Source organism: Silurus meridionalis, chromosome 18 (genome assembly GCF_014805685.1).
Source record: "Silurus meridionalis isolate SWU-2019-XX chromosome 18, ASM1480568v1, whole genome shotgun sequence".
Classification (NCBI taxonomy): Eukaryota; Metazoa; Chordata; class Actinopteri; order Siluriformes; family Siluridae; genus Silurus; species Silurus meridionalis.
In genome coordinates, this window is record NC_060901.1 from 7,436,847 (window position 1) to 7,464,454 (window position 27,608).

The window sequence follows — 27,608 nt, forward strand, 5'->3', positions numbered from 1 at the left end:
AGTACCAAGAAAATTGTGTCTTGCCTACAGTCAAGCATGGTGGTAGCATCATGGTCTGGGGCTGCAGGAGTGCTGCTGGTACTGGGGAGCTGAGTGAAACATGGACTCCAACATGTACTGTGACATTCTAAAGCAGAACATGATGCTCTCCCTTCAGAAACTGGGTCAAACAGCAGGTTTTCAGCATTAAAACAGCCACAAACACACCGCTAAGATGACAACTGCCCTGCTGAAGGTGAAGGTGAAGGTGATGGAATGGACAAGTATGTCTCCAGATCTGAACCCAGTTATTTTGACCAAGTTACATTCCAAATCCGCCAGCGATCAACAAAAAAACACGATAAACAAAAATAATATTTTATGTATACACTCAGTATATACTCTACTGCATTAACATTTTACATCATTTTATAATTAATAATTATATTTTTATTAATAAATTTCATTATTTCAACATAAAACTCCATATAAACAATTCCCTATAAGTTATCTTATTCCCTATATAAGTCGCTATCCACAAGAGACCGGGAAAATCAGCCAAACAAATTAGTTATATGGCAAAGGCAATTAATTTCTTTTCTCAGAAGATATAATAAAATAGTTGCTGAAATGTGTGTGGTGTACTCAATTTTGTGAGATACAATATATATATAAACATTATTTCAAGTGACTTGATATTTTTGACCAGATTTAAAAATAAGTGCATTAGAAGAATTTTCTAAAGTGCACTTCCTGTGAGGATGATATGAATCACCACAATAATCTCCCCCTGCAGTCCACAGTCACTTTTACCTCTGACTAAAGGAGAACAATACAGGTGGTAGCTTCATAAATCCTGGTAAGCATTTCTAATAATCAAATGCTTCCAAGCTTTAAAAACAATAACAGCCATAAAGAAATGTGGATCTTTGATTTCCATTTCCTTCGTGACAAATATAAAATTTAAAATAATGTTAACCTATTTTATAAAATCTGGAATCCTATGCTTTCCTTTGTTGAGACCATACCTTCATCATAGACTCCCTCAAACCCCCACCCATTTTTTTATTTCATTTTCTTTTTCTTTTCTTTTTTTTATTTCTCTATCCATTTTAGTTTTTGTGGGATAATTTGAGTTGGAGTTGGTATGGATAAGGATGATGTTCTGGTCATTTACATAACTATATTCATTATTATGGATGTTTAAAATATTTAGTTTTTTGAAGAACATGCTTGATAAAGAAGAAAAATGTAAAAATTAAAACATTTCAAAATAAAGCAGAAACACTAAGAATAAAACTGAACACTATACTAGGTGCACAAAAGGATCCTTTATAATTATTCATGCAGTATATTATACTATCAATTAAGTCTAGACTTTGGTGTCTTGGTTCATTTATTTCTTTATTAGGGTTCATGTGTGAATCTTACCTCTGAGTCAGGAGGACTAAATCCACAGAGACTGCACACCTGTTGTTTGCATTGTGTGCAGGTGCTGTAGTTGGGGGGCTGGTCTTTGGCCTGCACGTTCAGCTCAGTGGTATTACATAGAGGACATAGTTGTCCACCAGGCTTTCCAGTTCCACTAGCAGGCTTTCCACCAGCAGGCTTTCCTCCAGGCCCCTGTGGAACAGCTCCTTGCTTCTGCCCTGGTGGTCCTTGTCCTTTGGATGAACCCTGCTGTGGGCCAGGGGGTTTCTGCCCCTGTTTGGCTGCAACATCTTCATCGTCACCAAAAAGGCTGAATTTAGGAATGCTGGCAGAGGAGACAGCTGAAGAAACCCCACTCAGAAACGATGAGGAGAACATGCCGGTGCGAGGCTGCTCAGGGTCTTTGGGCTCTTGCCGAAAGCGGGACTCAAGAAGGCTCAGGGATGAAGGACTGCGGCCTGGCTTTGGCTTGCAAGGAGGACCCTCTCCAAACGCGTCTACTGTTCGACTCTTACTGAGGCCCCCCGAACCTCTTCCTCCAGATGGCTGATGCTCTGAAGACCTGTAAGTAAACAAATAAGTGGTAAATTAATGTTCACTGGTAAGAATTGAGATTGGTGGGTTATTGCATAAACCTAAATAAAATATTTAAACAAATTTAGACCTAATGTGGACAAATGATCCAGACTTATTGATTACTAATGGCAGACCATATGAACCAGCATCTATACTAGACACTGCATGACAAAGTAAAGTTTATTGAAAATACAAGCATTTCTTGGATTAAACATTCTACATCAACAACCCAAACAAACAAAGGCTTTAATCATCACCTAAAAAATACTTATACAATCATGGTCAAAAATACTTTGCACCCTTGCAATTCTCTAAGAAAATTGTTCCAATTGCAAATTTGGACAATCTCAAGGCTACAAGTCCATCTCCAGAGATGTTAATGTTCCTGCGTCCACTGTGCACAATATCATTAAGAGGTTTACAGCCCATGGCACTGTAGCAAACTTCCCTGGACATGGACTAAAGAGCAAAATTAATGAAAAATTACAACGAAGGACTTTTCAAATGGTGGATAAAGAACCCTGATTAACTTCTAAACAAATTCATGCTGATCTGCAAACACAGGGTACAGCAGTGTCAGCTCACACTATCCGTCACCATATGAATGAAAAGCTGCTATGGTTGGAGACCTAGAAGGAGACTACTGCTGACACAAAGGCATAAAAAAAACAAGATTGGAGTTTGCTTAAACTTATGTGACAAAACCACAATCCTTCTGGGAAAATTTACTTTGGACAGATGAGACAAAAGTAAAGATTTTTGGTAAAGGACATTATGGAACTATTTACAGAAAAAGAAAAGAAAAGAAAAGAAAAATAGAAAAGAAAAGAAAACAGCCCCCACAGACAAACGTGGTGGAGGTTCAAAGATGTTTTGGGGTTGCTTTGCTGCTTCTGGCACTGGATACCTTGACTGTGTGAAAAGTATCATGAAATCTGTTGATTACCAAAGAAGATTGGGGTGAAATGTAGTGACCAGTGTCAGAAAGCTGCCAGCAATGAGTACAGATTTGAAGCCCATAGAACACCTGTGAAGAGCTCTCAAAACACCAGATGGAAGAAGGCATCCTTCAAATCTGAATGACTGGAGCAGTTTGCAAAAGAGTAGTCCAAAATTCCAGTAGAGAGGAGTAAGAAACTCATTCATGGTTACAGGAAGCAATACATTTCAGTTATTTTTCCAAAGGGGGTGCTACCAAATATTAAGTAAAGGGTGCCAATAATTTTGTCCAGTGCATTTTTGGGGTTATGTGTGGAATTGCATCAGATTTGACTTTTCTTCTCTGGTTTTTACGTTGTTCCAATGCTTAAAAAAAAAGTAAAAAATTAAAAATTAAAAAAAGCGTGAGTACCAAAACATTTGCAACTGTAACAATTTTCTGACAGAATTGCAAGGGTGCCGATATTTTTGGCCATGACTATATTTGCTCTGCTTCAGAGAAACCCAAGACTCCAGTCTCTACCACACTGGATATTTTCGTGTGCTGTGGCATAAAAAAACATGTTGTAGTGTTTCTTATTAGATAATAATTAATAGCATCTCTTCTATACAGCTCTTTATTTCATTACTGATTATTTCTTTTAACAAATATCCTTATAGGTGTTTATTCCTTACATATAATCTGCCCCGGTATATGGCGCCATACACTGTTATAAAAATATCAGCCCAGAGTTTGTATAAAACTACTTAAACATATGCCAAATGATTAGTTCAGCAGTTGGATGGTCTTAACTGTCACTTCAAATCAATAGATACTTCCTTCTGACCAATACCTCATTCAGGCACAGTGATATGCACTTTTAATGCAGTTATGTGCAACATTTCACCCCTAAGAACCATTATGTGATCTGAATCCACAGTGATCTTTGTAAAATTATGCTGCATGACACTGTAAAATACTAATGCTTTCTCACTTTGACAGAAAATCACTTATGGAAATGATTTTGCACCAAAGATATTTGCTAACAAAATAGTATATATTACATCTAACATCTACATATAGATGCTGCAAACATAAAATATACTAAGTCAAACTTGTGTGTACCTTAATTCATTGATTTGTGGTGGACCGGATTAAATATGCTTTTTACATGATATATTAAATCATGTAAACATGCATTGTGTTGATGGGACAAACCATGCATTAAAAAACAGAAGCCAGCTAATTTCTTATAACATGCCACCATCAGAAGTTTAAGGATGCAAAATATATACCAACACTAAGAAATCTGGGTTTTATCAAACTGTTTCATTTAGAAAGTTTATGAGCACCTCTTATTTGGCAAAGCGTATTTATTGTATGTGTTTTAAAGAAAAGACTTAAAAATGATTATTGAGCTCCTTTTAAATATCTTAATTTTTAAATATTCATCTTTTCAATGATTTCATCAAAAAGTAAAGTAAAGTTAATGTAAGACAGTACATTAAAAAACAGGGTTTCCTAAGGTTGGAGTAGATGAGCGTAATCACCCTGCAATCAGCCCTGCCCTCAATCCCAAGGAATACTTTTTGGATGAACTGGAATGCCGACTACGCAACAAGCCTCCTCACCCAAAGTCAGTGCCTGAGTTCACTAATACTCTTGTGTCTGAATGGGCACAATTTTCCACAGCCACATTCCAAAATCTAAAGGAAAGCCTTTGCACTGAGTGTAGCACTGCAAAATTATATTTTGTAATTTGAAGCAAGCAAACAGCAAAATTATAAAAAAAAAAGGACATCACATTTTTTATATACATTTTAATTAATTAATTTCTATTTGCATAATTTCTGACACTGTCTCTCTCTGAGACTTAGCATGTGCACTGATTTAGAGTTCTCCACAAATCATAGGAAAGATTTTCAGCACCATGGAGAGCAACCTTCCAAGCATCACAGGCTGCTCTCAGTCATCGTTGCTGCCTTATAACCTTCGATCCTCACCGCCCTCAGATGTAACACTACACTATACATCCTTTAGAGAGAAAGAGAGTGAGAGGGTGAGAGAGAGAGAGAGAGAGAGAGAGAGAGAGAGAGAGAGAGAGAAAAGAGAGCGCCATCGCGCGTCACGGCATTCCTGATTCCTGCTCGCCGTGCTATATATAGAGTTTTTAACATTTATATCCCCTCCCCTTCTTTTCTCTCTCAACACAATTCTCCAAAATACAGGATCATTTTTCATACTGAAAAGGCCTTTTGGTGGCATCACAGTTTAAATCACTCTCTCTTTTTTTGCATTAGATGTGATATTTTTGTTTTGTCGTTTTGCGTCTTATTCCAAGCCAGTGGTTTCCAAAGCAGCGTATGACATCACTCACCCAGCCCGTAAAAAAGGGGCTGTGTGTAACACGGAGAAAGCGAAGGCCAATCACCTCCAAATCGACAAATAATCGGGGGGGGGGGAGTGGGGGGAAGAAAGGAAAGGTGTCACAGATTTAAAAAGATAATGTGCATTTTTTTGCACCAGAATACGAGTATGTGATGAATTCTGGGGGAAATGGAGCGTTTGATCCAGTCGAATCTTGGAAAGGTGTGTGTGTGGTTTATTTTAGGTGCGAAGCAGGGGCACTCCTTCCTTGCTATGCTTTCTGTTTGTGGGCAAGATGTTTGGGATCTAAAGGCGCAAAGTGGACTAAACAGATAATCATAAAGAACCTAAACATTTTTGGGGTTTTGGTGCAGTAGTCTGTTGGCAGATTGGGATTATGCATTTATAAATTGTATATGTGTGTGAGTGTGTGTGTGTGTGCTGGGTTTGCCCTGTCGTGAGATGCCAACCTGCAGAAAGCCCGTGCAAAAACAACGCACAAATCACAAACACACATATTTACGCACGCGCACATACATACACACGGTCGGGCGTAGTAGAGCTGCGCATCCCTCCAACACCTATAACGCCCTCCCACCCGGAATAAACAACTCGCCTGGCCTGCGCCTCTGCCATGGTGCTCACGAGCTTCCTCCGCTCCTCCTCGCTCAGGCGGCTGAGCTCCTCCTCTGGTCCAGTGAGCTCCCCGGCGGCCAATGCGCCGTCGCCACCCTCCATGCTCGCCTCGTTCCCCATGATCGAACCCTCTTTCCCTTCCTGGAGATACTTTCCCTTTCAGAGATCCGGATTCACAGGTCGGTAGAAGACTGTGAGGTCGGCTCTCCACGGCATGTTACACCGTCGTCACAGCCGTATGCGCCCGGCTCGTCGTCCGAGATCACGGTTCAATAACGCGCATCTCTGCGTGCTTTTGTGGTATTTTTTTTGTGTATTTTTGGTACCGAGAGCGCTGCCACTCTGCGCTGCCTCTCTGCTGGTCCTTGCCTCCCTATGACTGCAGTGCGCATGCGCCAACCATGGCGAGCCCTCGCGATGGAGAAGAGAAATTAAAGGCGACCAGCTGCGTTATACCCAGCACCCCCTACCCACACCCACCCCAAACAAGTCGCATACTGTAATCTTCCAAAATGCTGTGTCCAGAGTAAATAAATAATGTCTTAATTAGCTACTGCCTACCTAGTGTTTTTCTTCATTATAGGGTATTATCAGTTTAAATCTGGCGAGGTGCCTCATTAAATTGCCACCGCCACACCTTATTAAAATAGGTTAATAAATCTGAATAGGATAGGATAGGATAGGATAGGATAGGATAGGATAGGATAGGATAGGATAGGATAGAATAGGGTATAATGTAGAACATTCTATATTCTATGACTAACTTGATTAATGTTTACACAATTTAAAAATCTAACAAAATATTTTCATTTCAGATAATTATGCATTTAAAAATGCCCTTTTCCCACTAAACTGTGCATCTAATTATGCGTTAATGGGAAATGCCAGCTCAGTAATCCTCTGATCAAAGGTTTTCAGTTCAAATCCCACTTTCACTGTTGGATCCTTGAGCAACACGCTTAATTCTTAACATCTCACCTATACTGTTTCCTGGATAACATTCACCCGAATATGGGAAATGCATGTTAGGTAGAACACTGAGGAGCATTCTCAAAGTTGTAACTTGCACACACCCTTTGTCATCGCTCATAAGGTTTGAAGAGTGAGTCACATCTCAATAGTTTCAATCACCAAACAGCCACAGAGATTGCACGCTCGTGACTACATCTACTCACAGGCATACAAATCCCACTCAGTATGCTCCTCCAGTCCTTAAATTCCATATGGCCACATCTACAAAAGAGTGGATGACGTAGAGGAGGATAGACTCCAAAGATTGTGGTGAAGTCACAAGAGAGATGATATTGAGGGAGATATTAAATTCTAAATCTGTCTTTTTTATTATTTTCATTATTAGTAATCATTACTAATATTATTATGAGTAATATTTTACAATTCTTTAAAATAATTTAATTAGCCTTAACATCAATGCAACAAACCTCTAGTCACAGGTACAAAATGTACTACACATACCTTGATGTCGAATGTTTAATATATAAAGTTACAATTAGAACTTCTATATCTAAATGGTGTCAGTGCGTTTATTAAAAACATTACTAAACCAACATGAAGAACAGAGAGCTGACTGAAGAAAAGCAAACGTGGAAGTTAAAAAAAAGTAGAGAAAATTACCTAAAGCCATTGCACAAGCAATGAACATAACCGATATAACAATTTGTAATGTTTTAAAAAAGAAAGCAACTACTATAGTCTGGTTTGACAACCAGATCTCTAACATGTCAGCCAAGGAAACAACAGCAGCTGATAGGAACATCATCATCAGGTGTGAAGGTATCACAATTCACTGTTTGCAGAAGACTTTCCTAACAGAAATATAATTCAAGTCAAGTCAAGTTTATTTCTATAGCACTTTTCACAACATACATTGTCTCTAAGCAGCTTTACAGAATTTTAGGAGTTAAGGTGAATGGTGTGTATTTATCCCTGATGAGCAGACTGTGGCAAGGAAAAACTCCCTTAGATGACATGAGGAAGAAAACTTGAGAGGAACCAGACTCAAAAGGGGAACCCATACTAATTTGGGTGACATCAAGAGTGTGATTATAAATATTTAAACAATACAGAACACTCGAGAGTGAGAACTAAAGATAAAGAATTAAAGAAGTCGTACCACAAGAAGCAATCCACTTATCAGCAGTAAGCATCAGATGTTATACTAAAATATAGCAATGAACAGTTCTGGAGCCTAACAAAGTTCTAACAAAAGTGTGAAAAAAAAAATCTATCTGTGCATGATCCAAAACCTACAACTCATGGATTAATCATGGAGGAGGCAGTGTAATTATTGCCTGGCAGCTTCTGAAATAATAAATCACTACAGTACAATAGTAACAACTCAATGACTTCAGAAGTCTACAGAAAAATTCTGTCTATCAACATACAAAGATATGCAGCAAGACAATGATGTAAAATACACCACCACACCAAAAGGCTTTAATCAGTAAAGTTTTCAATTGTCCAGTTTTTGGGAAGACCAGTGCCCACTACAGCCACAGCTTTCTGTTCTGGCTGACAGAAGTGGAACCCGATGTGCTCTTCTGCTAACCACAGTTGTACTGAGTGGTTATACGAGACACTTTGGGCTTTCTTTCAGCTTGAACCACTTTTCCCATTCTTTATTGACCTATCTCATCAAAGAGGCATTTCTGTCCAGAGAACTGCAGCTTACTGAGAACACTGAGATCACACAATTGACTGATAAGATAACCGCATAAGGTGTACTGGTCCTCCCATTAAAATAAAAGCATTATGATTTAAAGTTTTAACTCATTGATTTTCAGTGCAGAACAGATTGTGTCTATGGAGAAGCCTGAAAGTCTACACATCTCAAACTAACTTTCCTCGCAATGGCCATAGAATTGCAATCTACACTAATGGCTGTGGGATATTTACTAACCAAGGGATATCACTACATACAGGTACCCAAATGTACAGTACAGACCAAAAGTTTGGACACACCTTCTCATTCAAAGAGTTTTCTTTATTTTCATGACTATGAAAATTGTAGAGTCACACTGAAGGCATCAAGGGCTATTTGACCAAGAAGGAGAGTGATGGGGTGCTGTGCCAGATGACCTGGCCTCCACAGTCACCGGACCTGAACCCAATCGAGATGGTTTAGGGGTGAGCTGGACCGCAGAGTGAAGGCAAAAGGGCCAACAAGTGCCAAGCATCTCTCGGGGAACTCCTTCAAGACTGCTGGAAGACCATTTCAGGTGACTACCTCTTGAAGCTCATCAAGAGAATGCCAAGAGTGTGCAAAGCAGTAATCACAGCAAAAGGTGGCTACTTTGAAGAACCTAGAATATGACATTTTTCAGTTGTTTCACACTTTTTTGTTATGTATATAATTCCATATATAATTCCACGTGTTAATTCATAGTTCTGATGCCTTCAGTGTGAATCTACAATTTTCATAGTCATGAAAATAAAGAAAACTCTTTGAATGAGAAGGTGTGTCCAAACTTTTGGTCTGTACTGTATATGTGACAAATAAGGCTATTCTTTTCTATGTTATTCTAGTTTTCCTTTCACCCAGAAGTCGCCAACCTTCCCTTCTCCAAAACAACCCCACACCATTAAATATCCACCTCAATGTTTGACTGTGGTTGTGAGACAGTCTCTTAAAATCTTCTCTCCTCTTCTCTGTTCTTCTGTTAAAGTAAAACATTTTAAATATTGTGGACTTATCCATCCACAGAACCTACTTCCAGTCATTCACTGCCCAATTCTTGTGTGTTTCTGCATTTTACCAAGTTTGTTAAATTGAAACCATAGGAGCGTGCATGGGTTTCAAAAATGATAAAAGACTAGGTGTATCCAACCTTGTGACAGTAAGTAAAGCACAATGGTGCATAGCCAATGATGTGCTGGCATGATCGATTACCAACTGGAAATTGTATATTACACTATTTTTTAAAATTATAATTAGTTAGTTTCTGTTACTATTTATACATCATAGAAGCTGTAATGTATTACTTTGAGACTGTAGACCGGAGATGTTAAATGTCACCTTACAGGCAACTTTACAATATCATTAATTACAGATGCAATAAATGTTCATGAAATAATATAAAACATGTTCATGGATGATGTACTTTGTCACTATAGAAACATATCAGAATTATAACTCTTATAACTCAAACTATTGTAGGTTTTTGTCCTTTTGACCACCAAAATCAAGAATTCAGTTGTCTCACAAAAATCGTATTATTTATTCAATTGTAATGAACACTTGTGCCAGTTCCATGATAACTCCATGAGAGTGTTTATACGCACACTCTCTAGAGTCTGTTGTTCATGTCGTGTTGGAAAATTTCACGAGGGAGCCTCAGGATGATCTATGCAGTCTTTATGACACCAGACACCTACTAAAATAATCTGTTATTAATATTTATGAAGGTATTTTAATTGTCACAAAGGGCTTATGTAGGTGTCATATAGCCGTGATTGGTTAAACACTATCCATGTGTAACATGTTATTAAAAATTTTGCATCTGTGAAAAGTTCATGGCCACAGCAGCCATATTTAAGCCAGACTCTCCAGAACTCTCTTGAAAGAATATATGTTTCTCTGAAAGGATTCAATTTTTGCATGATGCATGAATGTTGCTGACATGCAGACAAACTGAATGTCATCTGCACATTCAGTCAAGCATGAACACATGTCTTACAAACCCACTGAAAGCAGCAGATGCATCTCAATTGACACACCTTTGATGAAAAAATGTCACCAAAAGTAAATGTAACTCCATTTACCATACTTATCAGATGGATGATTGAGGATATTGCTTTTTTAAAGCTCAAGGGTTAAGTTGTACTTTCTGTGTCCGGGTTGAGAACATCCCACTGGGCCTTATCTCTGTTAGAGAGCAAGAAAGCCCTCAGCCAATCAGTTAAAGAGGTCTAAATGTATTAACATCAGGCTAAGCTGGCCATTAGCATTATCTGCTGTTAGCACAAGGAATACTATCACAGAACCTAATCCATGGTGTCCGTTTGTACTGCATATTTCTATCCATCTCAATAGTGCAATACTACTACTATAGTGTTTATGAAGTGAAAAGTTGAACACTGAATTGCCTGATGAAAAAGGCAACCGCAGTTACCACATATATGTGTGTCTGACATATTTGGTGTATGCATGCGTGAGTGCATACAGTTCACTTCATGAGAAGTGTGTAACCGAAGCCTGACACCTGATCACACACACCATGACCTTCATTAAAATTTGAATATGCACCACTATAGCCTGAATATTGCGTGAGGTGGACAATGAATTACAATAGTCCAATCTTAACACTAAGTGTCTAAGTCATTTGTGGAACACTAACACAAACAAACTAGCATTAAAAAGTTCTGGAGCATTCTGCAGTATTTCTGTTTATGTCTCACCATAAATATAACATCAGTACTTACGGTGCATACAAACTGAATATATATCAACAACAATCAAATACAGTATATCTATGTATAGAAACACAACATACAAGACTATGTTAGAAGAAAAAGCATATACTGAGAAGTATACAAAATGTAATACTTTCTGATCACATACCTTTACAATGTTCAGGGACTCTTCCATATATGCATAACTGTACATGGAGAAGTTTCCATCAGCCTAGCTTTCCAGATCTGGTGTTTCATTTGTAGTGTTTTCTCCTGATCCTCGCACACCCTCCAGTTCCATGCTGCTGATTCCAGCCTTAACGTCCCGCTCTGCTGCTGATGACAACTGAAGAACGCTTGGCAAAAATAGTCTCTTAAAGGGATAGTGAGGTGTGTGTCTCTTCTTCCAGGTGGCAGTTCACCTTAGCAATAGGCCACACCTCCTTATAATTCACCCAGGCCTAAGCTTCTTTCCTGAGATCTGGCAGCCAATAAGAGAGTCAAGGAAAGGTGGACAGAAAAAGCACTTGTCCTCAGACTCTTCTCTCTCTCTTTCTCTCTCTCTCTCTCTCTCTCTCTCTCTGACACACACACACACACACACACACACACACACACACACACACACACACACACACACACCTTAGGTCATGGTTAAAATACATACATATTCTTAACAAACAGAGTTACAATAAACTGTTTGGACAACTAGTAATAATTATTTAATTATAAAAAGGAAATGTTTAATGCCACCTTATTTTACAGGTGAAGGCAACATCCTCAGCAACTTTTTTAACACAACAGTTAGGTTTCCCAGATGGAGAGGTTTTGTTTTTAATATTAGATCAGAAGAAACAGGAATAGAGCATTAGTCAGAACTAGCTCTCTTTTTCAGTCTCTGACCCCATCACAAACACTTGATTCAAATGCTGTAGATTAGCCTTAATTTGTTAATCTTACTTGGTAATAAGGCTCAAATTATGTTAATGCCAAAAATTCAATTTATTATTATTATTATTATTATTATTATTATTATTATTATTATTATTTTATTGAAACAACATGTAAGTTTCCTCACTTCTTCTTTATTTCGTTAACCAGAGGTGGGAAGTAACAAAGTACAAATACTTTGTTACAGTACTCAAGTAGCTTTTCTGGTATCAGTATCACAATTGGACAACTTTTTACTTTCACTTATTACATTTTTACACAAATATCTGTACTTTCTACTCCTTACATTTTCAAAACAGGCTCGTTACTTTAGTTTTAATCTATTTGGTGAAATGTCAATTTGTTTCCTTCCCATTGCGAGCCGTTTTCAAACAATCAGCCTATTTCCTGTCATTGTGCGGCTTTTTCAATCTACCACTGGTGTACCATTTCCTGGCTCTCACACACCACAGACATAGACTAGTTTATGAAGCTCACAATGACCAGTCAGAAGGCAACAAGAAGTCTGGGGTTAATGTAGATGAGATAGAGGGAGTCAGTGATGTAATCATGACTGAGAAGAGAGACATTCATGATCATCATCATTATCTTTTCTCTGCTTGTGTTCTATATGGTGGTTGTTCAGCCTGTATACATTTATTAGGTAACATTTTAAATTCGTTTTGTATTAATATATCAATTAAAGCTGTCAAAATGCTAATTTTTACAGGAAAACGAAAAATTGTTTTTAATCAGTAAACATTTGTTTTACTGATGCGCCAAGTCTCAAATCAGCACCAAAATCCGCCATAATTAACACAATTATCCCTTTGGGGGTCGACAAACGCACCGTTTTGTAGCATTTTTTCCCCTCATAACGCCCAAACGAACATAAACTACTGTATTGTACAGATAAGAGCAATACATCATCCGAATATGTAAAGGGTCTACTTTTATTTGTACACTCTCATAATAAAAACAAAACACTGTGCGTTTGTAAGATAAAGAAAACAGACAGGGTGCGCTTTCTGCCGTCTCTCTCTCTTCTCTTTACAGACACAAATAAAACACCCTGAATCTCAGTGAATATTTGCCTCACAGACATAATAAATGTATGTATAGAAAGCTCGAAAAGTCTAAGTTTTAAAACCAATTCACATCGAATACAAATAGTCTCTGATTATGTAATCGATTTGAAAGTAATAAGAGGTGCCGTTTCCCCGGTATCCCTTCATTAACCGTCCGTGTGGAAACACAGCAAACGTTCCGTTTGGTGTCCTGATGATTAACGTAATTCAAAACACCATAATTACTTTAAAATATTTGCAAGAATATTTTGTCTTTATGCTCTATGTTGAGTTTGGTTTCATTAATAATGAACATGCATTTGCATAAAGCATCAATAATTGTCCATGCCCATGTTGATTAGAGTATTAAAAAAGTGGAAAGTTTTCATTTAAGGTACATTTAGAACAGATAAAATGTGCGATTATGTTGTGATTAATCGTGAGTTAACTCATGACCATTATGAGATTAATCACAATTAAATATTTTAATCGATCGTCAGCCCTAATATTAATATGTCTCGTTACCAGCATGACACTAAAGCAGGTAGTAGTAATGGCTACTTTTTACTTAAGTACATGTCAAAGCCCAAACTTCTTTACTTTAACTTGAGTAAAAAAGTATAGTCAGTACTTCAACTTTTACCAGAGTATTTTTTAAACATGAGTACTTCTACTTAAGTGATGTGTGTACTTTTGCCATCTCTATCGGTAACAATCATACATTTTGCAGTACATTGTCATGTAATGTTATCCAACAAGCCAAAATTGGAGGCTATTTCTATGAGAAAATTCATAATTTAGTAGCAGAGACTTTTTTGTACAGTTCTAGTTGCATCTCTTATGCTGCACTTAGGGGGTGATTTTCTGTTAAAGTAAGTATCTTTTGTTGAGTATCTTTGTATAATCTCATTTATTTAATGTATTTATTGCACTCTTTGAAGGTACTGTATGTCTCACCAGCGTATTCTTCTTCTTCTTCTGGCTGATCCCGTTATGGTTTGCCACGGTGGATCATCCGTCTTCATGCTACTCTACATCTGCCTCTTTTAAACCAACTACCTGCATGTCTTCCCTCACCGCATCTATAAAACTGCTCCTTGGCCTTCCTCTTTTCCTCCTTCGTGACGGTTCCATTCTCAGCATTCTTCTACCGATATACCCCATGACCCACTGGTACCCTGTTGGCTAACAATACCTGTGGAGGTCGTTGGTAACCTGGGCCTCAACCGATCCGGTATTAAATTCTGGTTTGTGATCCGCATATTTGATTTGGCACATGCTGGATGCCCTTCCTAATACAACCCTCCCCATTTATCCTGGTTTGGGACCGGCACTAAGAGTGCACTGGCTCGTGCAACCCTAAAGGCTGGGTTATGTCTCACCAGCATATTAATAGATCTGTGGCAAATATTACATTTGGGACAGCTTTTAGAGTAATCAATATCACTAACTAAAGCTAAATGTTAGTGAAGCCATGTCAGCTGTGAGTTTTTTTGCCCTTACTGATAAAGATACTTGCAAAGCATTTCAGCCAAAAGAAAAACCTCAGTTGGCAACTGACTTCTGACTGGGCCAATTTTTATCTCAGGATTGTGTAAATGCTGGATATAAATGCATTCTACCTAAAAAGCTACCTAGCAGTTAGAACACACTGGATCTGATAATAGTGTTTAAAATGATATGGAAAATGTACATCTACAAATTGCTTCTACAGAATAGTTTTGGAGACAATAATGGACATAAAGCAGGCACTTAATAATCTCTCATTACTATTAATACTCTACTTAAAACAAAAAGGAAAAAGTAGATGTAGAGCCATATAAAACATCATTTCAAAAGTGTAAGGAATATAAGGCAAAGAAAAAAAATATGGGCTAGGACAGAGGAAGAGAGATAATTGTGTTGTGGATTATGTGTCATACACATCAGTGTAGATCAGCAGTGGGATTTACACACACAAGAGTCCCTAGAGTTTACACAGAACAGTGAAAAAAACATAGAGACATTGTGTGAGCTTGGGGTTTGGTGGGCAAAAATGTCTTATTAATGACAGAGGAAAATGGCCAGACTGTTTCAAGCTGACAGGAAGCCTGTCGTGATACAAGTAAATGATCTTCACAAGTGTGCTGCACAAAAAAGGATCCCAGAATGCAGATGTTGTAACCCAAGGTGGATGAGCTGCAATAACAGAAGAAATCATTGTGGTCATATGAGGTTAGCACAAGAACGTGAGTCTAATAAAAATGTGGAATAAATAACAGTGAAAATAAAAACACAAATCGAACATATTTAACACTGACAACCAGTCAAAATTTTTCCAAAACTAATATTTAATGCTCTTAGTTAATGTTAATGGAGCTGCATGATATAATGTACAGTGCTGCTGCCACATTACTGACAAATTTGATTATTTCTTAAATGAACATATGCACAGGTGTTCCCTTCAAAGTGGCCAGTGAAAATTCACATATGAAACTAATTCACTCTTTCATCTTCAGTAATTGCTTTAACCTGGTCAATATTACAGTGGGTTTATTTGGTGAACATTAAGTTTGAGGCAACCCATTGCAAGCCATCACACATACTCCTTGTCACAAATCAGGAAAAATTCAGTCATTAACCCTTCTACCCACATGTTTTTGTGAGGTGGGAGAAAACCTGAAGACCTCAAATAAACCCACGTGTATCTAAAAATGTAAAATTCTACACTGACAGTAACTCAAGCTTAAAAGGCAGGATTCTGGAGCTGTGACGTGACTACCACTCTGCCCCAGATATGTAGCTGCTTTCCTGAATCCATCCGTCAGGCCATCATCCCATAGTAACGTTACTATGGTTACATGGCATGTCTAGCCACCTGGGGTCTGTAATTATGAGGTGTTTAACAGACATGTTGTGCAGTCAAGTGTGTGAATGTGTGTAAGTGTATGTGTGTTAGTGTATGTGTGTGCTTGCATGCTGTCAAGTTTGGGCAATGAACACTAAAAATAATTGTATGTCAGCAAAAAAACATTGTCTGGCCTGGTCAGCAATTATAATCCATCTGTATTTACTTTAGCTGGAAGCAGAGAGATGGATCGAGAAAGTCAAGGTAAGAGAGATGGCATGAGACAGAGAGGAAAGAAAGAGAGAGAGAGAGAGAGAGAGAGAGAGAGAGAGAGAGAGAGAGAGGGCGGGGGGCAGGTTTGCTTTTCTTCAGTCTGACCTGAATCTACTTGTTTGCTTAGTTTATCCCTTCACTCACAATCCTCTGGGCTGCAGTGTGAGTCAGAGAGACTGACATGCATTTTGATTCGTGAGTTGACACATTCACGCACACGTACAGCATGTACTCATGAAAGGACTTACACACATCACACATGACAAATGTACACACCACACAGGCATATGCTGCTTTACTCTCTGTGTCATACACAAGAGCTGCATTCTTTGAGAAAATTTGCATAAAGATCACACCATGATGTGAATGGATGTGTATATATTTGTTAATGGTGATTTTTCAGCAAAAATTCCACAATATATCAGAACATCCTCAGAAAACCATGACACTCAAGCGCAATGAAAATGAGAAAAGCTCATTTTAAAGTTTCAGTATTGCAAACAGCCAATGATACAAACAATATATTATGCATCATAATAGGTATAGAATTTACATAACATTTGCAGTGTCTTATATAAGTATTTATTAAAATATTAAATAAGAACAGTTTTTTTTTGTAGTATTACAATCTGGAATGAGAAATAAAACAAAATTGGAAATACTATTTGATATACATTATATGTCAAGGTAAAACAAACAAACAAACAAACAAACAAACAAACAAACAAACAAAGAACAGATGAGCAAAATATTCCAATGCAATTTTCCTTTTGAATTTAATAAAGTACTCTATCATCTATCTATCTATCTATCTATCTATCTATCTATCTATCTATCTATCTATCTATCTATCTATCTATCTATCTATCTATCTATACACCTGTTAAATGATTTAATGAATGTGGAATACCAATGGGCTGTTTTGTACAGATGTATGATATACCTTTATAAAGAACATTTCAGTAACAAGCTGGAACACTACACAATGTGGAACAGTAAAACAGAGGGTGATTCATTGGAAAGGCACTAATACATATTCCAAGTCGTTGTCTGCCACTTAGTGGTGAAGTCGAGTTATTGCACCATCGCCGAGGAGACGTTTAGTTTTTTATGTTAATTTAACTGAGACCGAGGTCAAGAATCAGCACTGGCCATGCAATCATCATCATCATCATCATCATCATCATCTCTCTCTCTCGCTCTCTCTCTTTCTCCCTATTTATTTATTTACTTGCCTTGGAAATTAATTCAAATATAAAAACTGAAAATGAACCAATGCATATCTGTACTGGAACTGATGGGTTACACTTCAGACTCCAAACACACAAATAAAACATAACTAAATAATTTTATTAGTTGAAAAGGTTGGGTTGAAAAAGGGTGGCCAAATTGAATCACTATCACCACCACCTTCTTCTTTGTCTTTTTCTTTGTCTTCTTCTTCTTTTCTTCTTCTTCTTCTTCTTTTCTTCTTCTTTTTCTACTTATTTTTCTACTTCTTTTTCTTCTTCTTCTTTCGGCTTCTCCCATTAAGGGTCGCCACAGCGAATCATCCGTCTCCATACCCCTTGTTCTCTACATCTGCCTCTTTCAACCCAACTACCTGCATGTCTTCCCTCACCACATCCATAAACCTCCTCCTTGGCCTTCCTCTTTTCCTCTTTCCTGGTGTCTCCATCCTCAGCATTCTCCTACCGACATACCCCATGTCCCTCCTCTGCACATGTCCAAACCATCTCAATCTCGCCTCCTCATCTTGTCTCCAAAACGCCTTACATGCGCTTTCCCTCTAATAAACTCATTTCTAATCCTGTCCATCCTCCTGTCCATCTTCAGCTCTGCTACCTCCAGCTTCACCTCCTGTCTTTTACTCAATGCCACTGTCTCTGAACCATACAAATTAGCAGGTCTCAACACAGTCCTATAAACATTCCCTTTTACTCTTGCAGATACCCTACTATCACCAATCACTCCTTCCACTCTTCTCCACCCTGAACCAGTCTGTTGTTCCTAATGCACACTTCACTGCTGTCCTCATACATGTCCTGCACCACTGTCACATACTTCTCTGACACACCTGACTTCCTCATACAATACCACAACTTCTCTCTCCACCCTGTCATACGCTTTCTCTAAATCCACAAACACAATATGCAACGTCTCCTGACCTTCTCTATACAAACCACCACCATATGGTATAATTAAAGATCCCTGTAATTTTATTAATAACCACTAGGTGGGAGTATATCTCTATGGGACTTTTAACGCTTTTTCATGGCTCTATCGACAATGGCAGCAAATCCTTCTCTTCTGGCCTAAACACTATCAGATGCACTGACCTACATTTACAACCTAAATTCTAATATTTGTTTCTTGAAATTGTTTGAGAATGTTGATGGAGAAGTATAGAGAAGGTCAAAAGGAGTTGCATTGTGTGTTTTAGGATTTAGAGAAAGCGTACGACAGGGTGCCGAGAGAGGAGGTGTGGTATTGTATGAGGAACTCAGGTGTATTAGAGAAGTATGTGAGGGTGGTGCAGGATATGCATGAGGACAATGTGACAGCAGTGAAGTGTGCAGTAGGAAAGACAGACTGGTTCAAGGTGGAGGTTAAACTGCATAAAGAAGTGAAGTAGAGAAGTAGAGAAGTGAAGTAAAGAGTGCAGGCAGGGTGGAGTGGGTGGAGAAGAGTGATAGCAGGAGTGATTTGTGATAGAAGAGTATCTGCAAGAGTGGAAAAGCAGGTTTATAGGACTGTGGTGAGACCTGCAATGTTGTATGGTTTAGAGACAGTGGCATTGAGTAAAAGACAGGAGGTGGAGCTGGAGGTAGCAGAGTTGAAGATGTTGAGGTTTTCATTGGGAGTAAGGAGGATGGACAGGATTAGAAACCAGTTTATTAGAGGGATATCGCATGTAGAATGTTTTGAAGACAAGGTGAGAAAGTTGAGATTGAGATGGTTTGGACATGTGCAGAGGAGGGACATGGGTTGATCTCTGACTGGTTGGTCAGAGGGAAATTGTTACAGCCAAGTTCGAGTAGCAAAACATGTGTGTAGTGCTTTGCACACATTAATACATCTGAGTTAGACCTTTTTATGCCTACAAAGGAAGAGAAATTGATTTGGTCTCAGACATACATTTTCAATAAAAGCTAGACATCATGAGGAGGTCGGCCAACCCTGAAGCTAGCTAGCTTGTCTCAGCCCGGGTAAGGGTTTGTTCACCACTTCCAGACCAGTGAAAACGAGTGGTACCACTGACTTCTGAGGAGTGGTGCAAAATATGAGTATGCATCTCTGGTGAGTAGGTTGTATTTTAATTAAATTTGTATGTTTTTGTCATGTAATTAGACATCATTAGATATTGATTCTGAACTGCTCCAGATGATGTAGGTGCACAGTTGTGGTGATAGTGTAGAGTTTTGGAGTCTTAACTGGGTTTCTTGCTTTAGTAAAATGGTTTTCACCCTCATTATGTGAAATGCGTCTCTCTCTGTAATGCATTGTTATATTGCGTTTTTGTATTGTATTAATGGTTTCTATAATCATGACGTGATAGTGGTGGTATTAAGAGATTGATTAAGTCAGGTAAGTCCCCACTGAAGGTACCAAATGCATGTCCTGCCACTGATTAAATGTGAAATGAAATGGCATTTACAAACTTTACAATGCATATATATATATATATATATATATATATATATATATATATATATATATATATATATATATATATATATATACACAGAGTTGTGGATGCTATTTATTTGCTATATATTTAATGTTACTTTGTACATTAATACTGAAAACATCCCAACGATGAAAGAACACGTATGGAATTATAAACAAAAAGCGTTAAACATAAACAAAAAACGTTAAACAACCCAGAATATGTTTTATATATTAGATTATCCAAAGTAGCTACAGACCTGCTAGTAGCCAGTTGCCATCCTAGTTTAGACTTAAGATATTATAGTACATTTTTGGATAGAAATGGACAAATGCTCCTGATGTTGAAAAAGAGAAATTGACATGAGTGAGAAGAGAAGGTCTGTCCAATTTGATTGTCAACAGTTACCCCAAGGTTGTTTGCTGTGATTGAAGGTAAGAGAGAAGTCTGCTGCCAGCATCAGGTGAAAGGAAAAATTTTAATGCACTGGTTGACAGACTTCAATGTTAACATCTAATAATGACGCTGAGGACCAGCTAATACCAGCATGTCTCTTAATCCTTGACCCCTCTGTTTGGTTGCACACCAGTGTTTGTCCTATCTTTTGTCACCCTACGCCACAATGCTAACTTTCATGGGTATCAGTTACAGTTTTACTGTTGACCATCAGCCCAAAGGTGCAAGACCTACACCATTTGGTTATACTGACTGCTAGTGCAGTTGCTACAAAAAAATACACCACCATAAAACCAGGCAACAGATATATAGCAGAATACAACAGTACATGACCCAGACTGACAGTGTTCTTTTCAAAATATGTTTGATTGCAAAAAAAAAAAAAGAGAAACAGTACCCACTCTATTTTTAAGACTTTTTCCCTAAATAACTTATCTTCCAAATGTAATTAAAGTAGTGATTCTACTTGATTTGGAACACAGATGGCTCCTACATATAAACGGAATGATGTTTCTCAGGCTGTTTAAAATGTGTATACAGGCTGCTTTAGGGCTCTTGCAGGGCCAAGGTCTGTACAGTCCACACACATGCAAAATTACTTGGACAAAAAAAGGTTGTTTACAAAGAGTTATCTGACTCTTGATGACTGTCGTGTTAATTTGCATAAACCTGAACTTGTTTGCTAGACAAGCCGTCTTGACAGACATGTTTGACAGGCATGCTGGTGGTGAAAGGTCCAGCAGTATGGATGAGTGTGTTGCACCTCAGACTAAAATAAATTTCAGTGTTTCAGCCATGATGTGATGTGGTCCAGCTCACATTTGTGTGCTCCTTCAGGGCGAGCCTTTCAGTCTTCTCCCTGAAAAGGAAGAGATTCTAGTAACGGTTGTCTCTCAGCAAGACTGGGGGAAGTTGAGAGTGAGCCAGGATGTATTGGTTAAATGTGCAGCTGTGACAATGCAACTGTGGATTACACTGCAGTGCATCTGACAAAGTATACATCCAAGATTGATGATAGCCCCATTCTGGCTGAACTTACCATTGTTTCGTTTGATATCAATGCTTTCTTTCAAATTATCTCTTGATAGTGACCCCAGCCTTGAAAGTGACTCTCCTACCATCAGGAAAGAGGTTCTAAAGCATTCTGGCCTCACATCCAGACTGTGCAACAGTTTTTTCCCCTCACGCCATCAGGCTCCTTAACACAAAACTGTACACACACACACACACACACACACACACACACACACACACACACACACACACACACACACACACACACACACTCAATTGTATGTTACTGAACTGTACAACCTAAACTCAACACACAATCAGTTCTCATCTCAATCAATTCCACCACCCATATTATATTTATATTATATTTATATTTAATCATATTATACTGTTTACATGGTGTTTTGCACCTCTCGCCTGCTGTTACTGCTGTTTTTGCACAACATTGTGTTTATGTTTACAAATACACTCTTGTTTATAGTCCTCTTTTGCACATTACTGTTACTGTACTCTACTGTACATTACTGTACTGTATTTTGGATATCTGTCCCACACTGTCTTGCATTCTGTCTGCACTGTTTTCACTCGGTTGCACACGGTGCACTTTATGTGGCGAGGTCACTTACTTTAGTCTTTGCTCTGTGATCTGTTATGTAGCTTTATGTGTGTGATGTAGCTCTATGCTGTTTACTGTAGCACCATGTTCTGGAGGAATGTCGTCTCAGGACTCTGTGTACTGCGTCAGCTATATATTATAGAAATGACAATAAAAGCTTGACTTGACTTGACTGACTGACAGCATGCTAATACAAGTGCAAAAATTCAAACATAATCTTATTGGTGGGCAAAAACATCTTTTTACTATAACTTGTATGCAGCATCAGCATGTGGCAGGAAACACTTGGGTTGGCCAATAGGTGTATAACCACCTTTTTATTTCTGGTCATCATTACCACTAAATGTCAGTGTATACAGTATCTGGGTCTAAATCAGCATTTGTTTTAAAGTTATTATTAAACTTTACAGTCTATCTGTAGAAGTAGAAGAGAACATGCTCAGGTCAACACGTATGTAGACGTAACCACCAGATGATGTGTAACTGACTAGCTATACTAGGCCTTACCACAGTAAGAACGTCAGGAACAAAAGCAAGAAATCTGGCAACATATAAACATTAAAGACCAACGTATAATGATAGAGGAAATATTTATTTAGACCAAAAACATGCCAGAAACACCCAGTGACAGTTATAAGACAGTAATTCTGTCCCCTTCAGATTCTCCATTCCCACCAGACAAAACACGTCTGAAGCAAGAAACACTAGGAGCGCTCTGTATTGCATTGACACATTGTACAGTTCTGGGAGAGTATTTGTACAAAAGATTACAGCTTTTATAATGCACAAAAGGGGGCTGCTTATTATTATTATTATTATTATTATTATTATTATTATTATTATTATTATTATTATTATTATAATTATTATTATTATCATCTTATTAAAATGAACCAAAAAATATTCACATCTTTTATATTAATGGAAAGGAAGTTTTCACACACAAAACACTGACAGTAAAGGAGATACACTAGGGTTCGAATGCACATGCGGTTTGTACTCAGTGGCTGTCAGTCAAATGCCTACACATTTCTACAGGAGTCTCACATCTAACAGCATTCTTACAATTTGTTCATAGATCCATAATATCTTGCAATTTCATGATTGAGTCATTCATACAACTACAGAAATATAGACATGTTCGTTTGGGGGCATTACAGAGAAAATGTGAAGAGTAAAAAGGGACATAGAGGTCAGTAAAAGAAAGAAAAAAAGGCATTTTAAAACAAAAAGAAACAATTTTTTGCTTGATTTTGGGTTCTTAAAAGTAGTTAACAAAAAAAAAAAAATAACAAAAAAAAAAAAAGGCTAAGGTTATTGGTCCATCCATGTGCTTTATCATATTTCAGTCACCTTTGTTTACATTTGAGCTCAAAACATTACAATATCAAAAATAACTGTTACCCTTTAAAAATCAGCAATAAATAGTCATGTGATGTCTGACTGTATATATTTACACTTTCAGCCTAAGCTACAACATAGACTGCAAGAGCACAATCGTATGAGGCATAAAAAATAACTTAAAAAATTAAAAAAACATTTTTTTTTTAATGATGATGTGGCAATAACCAAACATAGCACCCTTGATGCAACTGTTGGCACAAGACATTTTCTTTTTATTTTCAATTAAATGAAAATGTCAAAATTGACCCCCTGTAATTTAAAACTTAATTCAGGGAAAAAAAGATATTCAATTAAACATCATGCACAACATACTTGAATTCTGTACTTTAGGGCAAATAGTTTTCACAACTTTTGATTTCTTAGTCCATTTGGCTGACAGGTTGATTATGAATATACAACAAATAATCAGACTAACATTTAAGTCAAAGGGTTACAAGGGTCAGACGGGCTGGTAGCAACACATGCCTAAGTTTTGGCCAACCACGCCTTGTATGCATGGATAGTCAGGTATTTTCCTATACAGTGTCCTCTATTGTTATTTCTATAACACTCTCATTGTGAATCGGAGTGATGACACTCCAATTTTGCAGGGTTTTTTTTATTATCTTTGAGCCTGGAAGGTGGCCCACGTTGTCTGCTCCAGAACAATAGTAACAGGTCCAATCCTCCATAAAGAATTTGAGTAAATAATTATTTACTTTCTGTTTTGATTCCTGAATCATCTTGGTTTTCATGGAAGCGTTTTCACCACTCCGGAGCAGATGTTTCAGCAGAGGAAGCAGTTTTGAAAATGGCATTTCCCACTTTCTCAAGAAAAGAGTCTTAGGGGATTCACATACTCTAGAAACATTTCTATGTACAGGAAACTGTACCAGTCCACAACTATACACATAACCGATTCATTTTTTCGTTGTTATGTCACTGTTATTGTGTTTCCTCTGGTAAGGCGGTGAAATATTTCTCCAAATAGTCAAATGGAAATGTGTGCTTTCGTTTGGAACATACACATGTTGAATGCTGCTGAATCGATGTTGGGATGTGTGAATGGATGGGTTTGATGTATGTGTGTTTGTATGCTTGTCTCACACACTGCGTGGTGGTCTCTGTTGCTCGTGGGTGCGCCGGTTGCGCCCCCTCTTATTCTCTTGGAGCTGTTTCCATTTGGCTGTGCTGGCTGGTGTTCTTCGGGCTGCTGAGTTGCTCCTCTTTCCCTGATTCTGGTTTGCCTGAGCACTTGTTAGTTTCAAGGTGGTGCTTGGACTCGGCTTGGGGTTCTGGTTGTTCGTGCTGGTGGTCCCTTGTGGGACTTGGCTTCTCTGCATTTTCGGCAAACTCGGCACATTTGTTGCTTTTGGGCCATCATTTTGAACCTGAGGTGAAATCTGGAGATTCTGGCTGCTCTTCTGTGCCTGAGCAAGCCCGGCGCCTGCTTTTGGACCTTTCTTACCACGTTGCTTGCGTTCCTTTTTCCAGACGTGCTCACAGAACTCATCCACACTGTTGAGTTCTGGGTGCTCCAGCAGACTAAGGAAGTCTCGGTACCAAATCTTTTGTTTGACAGATGAGTCACGCTCTGCAGCACTGGTCCGCAGGAGCAGCTCTCCAACACGCTGAGATGGGATGACCTGCATTGTGAGACGCAGGATCGGCTGGATGAAGCCATGCTCCACAGCATGACAATGATACACTCCGGTGTCAGCTTGTGTTAGGCTGCGGATCAACAGACCACGCTCGGTGTGACTCACCCTCTCATCCAACTTAATCTGAAACAGAAAGGTCAGACATACAAATTCAGAAGTTCATAAAACAACAAAGAAACATATTAAACACAGTTGCTTATGGGTTACTCTTTACAGTGAGCTATAAAGGTTGTATACAAATCTTTAGTTTAAGCACTGTTGTGTAATTTAATGAATTATTGTAAGCTCATTTCTGTAAGTAGACCTGATTCTGCCTGTTGGGTTGAGGGGTTTAGGTTCATCCAAGGGGTAAAAGGTTGTGTAAAGGTTCACTGAGAAGGGAGGGATGTAAACGGAGATTTATTAAATTATCATCATTACTATTTCAAGGTGAGGGGGGCACTGTTTGAGATTACTATCAGTAAGAGCAACACAGCTGTGTGTGTGTGTGTGTGTGTGTGTGTGTGTGTGTGTGTGTGTGTGTATATCCTTATATCAGCCATTTTAAAGTCATTAAGACATATAACTAAATTACTAGTTATAGAGTAAATTAATAAGTTATAACTCTCTTCAGTTAAAGCTTCAATTAAAAAAACAATATATTAGCAAAATATTACAAAAAAATAATTTGAACTCACACTTTTAGTATAACAGTTGATGCTAAGTGGAATTGCAGAGTTTCTTCTAGCATCTACCAACATATATGAGGCAAAGTTGGCTATTTATCTGTTTTTCTTATTTCTATTGTTAATTTGGATGAATACTGACATTATTAAATACTAATCAGTGCTGGAATTGTTTGCACATTTCCATGTAAAGATTTGCTATGTGTGGAAATCTGAAAAGCAATTTCTGAATTACTCAACCCAGTCTGCTTGGCACCACCAACAAACAAAAACAAAATATGTATATAGTAAACCTTTAAAAATAATTATTTACATAAATCATGGATCGCCTATGAATGTGTGTGAAAGTGATACCTCAAGCTTTCGCTCCTCATTGGGTTTCTGGAGCTGCCAGTAGATGAGAGCTCTCTGAGATTTAGAGCTGCACTCAAGGAACATACTGCTGTTTTCCACCCCATAAACGTTCCTCTCTTCTACACTGCTAAATCCCTCCAGGTCATCTACAACAAACAGGCCAGAAACACATGCACATTCAGTCATGCATTTAAAAAAAAATTTTTTTTTTGTGCAAATGTGTAAATGACTACCATTATGTTGCAGATCAGAGCACTGGGACAGAGGATCTCCATTTCTGATGTCTTGACGCCTTGTTCTCCTGCAGAAGAAGATAAATTATGATATTAAGTCTGCAAACGTTTGCGTATGGTTTCAATTACTTTCACTGTAATTTCTGAGAAATTTATAGTAGTTACCAAATAAGCAAACAGTAAGTTGGCACGCAACAGAACTGTGCGTATGCTAATCATTTATTTTCAGTATATTAAAGAATGATTCACCACACATTTTTTCCATTTATAGTCACAAAACAAGCAAGTTCCTTTCACTCCTTGTGTAATAGCAGCCAAAAACAGTCGTTCCCACACCAATCTCTATTTGTAATTTTCAATAAAACACACAAAACCCAGCTTGTCGTGTAACAGACAAATCAGAACTTGATTTCCAAAGTTCTGGCTGTATCTTTGTAGGTTGCACAAAAATGAGACTGGAAACTTCCAAAATGCCAAACAAACATCTCCACACTGAAAATGTCAGCATACAAACATGCCATACAAGTCTATAATATATTAGAACAAGGGTACAGCAGCTGAAACCTCAAAACTGCTGTTATAGATAATTTATCAGCACCTTTAGACCTTCAGAACCGAGCATTCAGCAGACATGTGGTTGATCTACAAGGTTCCAGTACTTGGATCACATTTTCCATCACCACTAGAGTGCACTGTTGCACTAATCTAAAAAAAATCTACTTCAACAACGCACACTACTTAATCTCAGCCAGGGAAAGAAAAGATTCACTGGCACAAACATAGACACACAATTCTGGAAGGCCAGTTGGTGCACACAGCAAAATGACTCACGGCTGGGAGACTTTCCATTGATTCATTACGGGCCTCCACTCTGCAGTCCCTTCTGATGTCCAGTTAAAATGGGAACTTGCCGTCCTGGAAGCCTTTTTCAGTCTTGTGACTGGTCTACGAAGAAGTTTGCCCATTTATTGCAGTTTTGTGCTATTTTTGTGCTGCCACACACTGGAGAACATGGTCTCACACAGTCTTGTGTCCCTTCATATTTTAAAAATGCTTACAAACTACAAGGAGTTCCTGAACTAAATAAATAACTGGATACCTCCTGGATTGTTTTTTCATGTAACTGATAATACACAAGGAAG

General features: G+C 38.1%; 2 protein-coding genes across 18 annotated transcripts in view; both read right to left on the bottom strand.

Annotated features, from left to right (window-relative positions):
- pcloa (piccolo presynaptic cytomatrix protein a) overlaps positions 1-11,691 on the bottom strand; it is a 63,311-nt gene extending 51,620 nt beyond the window's left edge. For 16 of the 17 annotated variants that reach the window (XM_046873002.1, XM_046872996.1, XM_046872994.1 and 13 more), the window contains exons 1-2: positions 5,889-6,383; positions 1,411-1,972 (exon numbers count right to left, since the gene is read on the bottom strand). In XM_046873002.1, coding sequence (XP_046728958.1) covers positions 1,411-1,972; positions 5,889-6,028 — 702 coding nt within the window. In that variant the 5' untranslated portion in view covers positions 6,029-6,383. Of the gene's footprint in view, positions 1-1,410; positions 1,973-5,888; positions 6,384-11,486 lie in introns of those variants that run through there. The other variant, XM_046873004.1, reaches the window with a different exon arrangement.
- An 11,050-nt stretch (positions 11,692-22,741) lies between these two features.
- Positions 22,742-27,608, bottom strand: part of sema3aa (sema domain, immunoglobulin domain (Ig), short basic domain, secreted, (semaphorin) 3Aa) — a 30,868-nt gene continuing 26,001 nt past the window's right edge. Inside the window, exons 15-17 of the mRNA XM_046873405.1 lie at positions 26,467-26,534; positions 26,234-26,379; positions 22,742-25,337 (exon numbers count right to left, since the gene is read on the bottom strand). Coding sequence (XP_046729361.1) covers positions 24,657-25,337; positions 26,234-26,379; positions 26,467-26,534 — 895 coding nt within the window. The 3' untranslated portion in view covers positions 22,742-24,656. The remainder of the gene's footprint in view (positions 25,338-26,233; positions 26,380-26,466; positions 26,535-27,608) is intronic.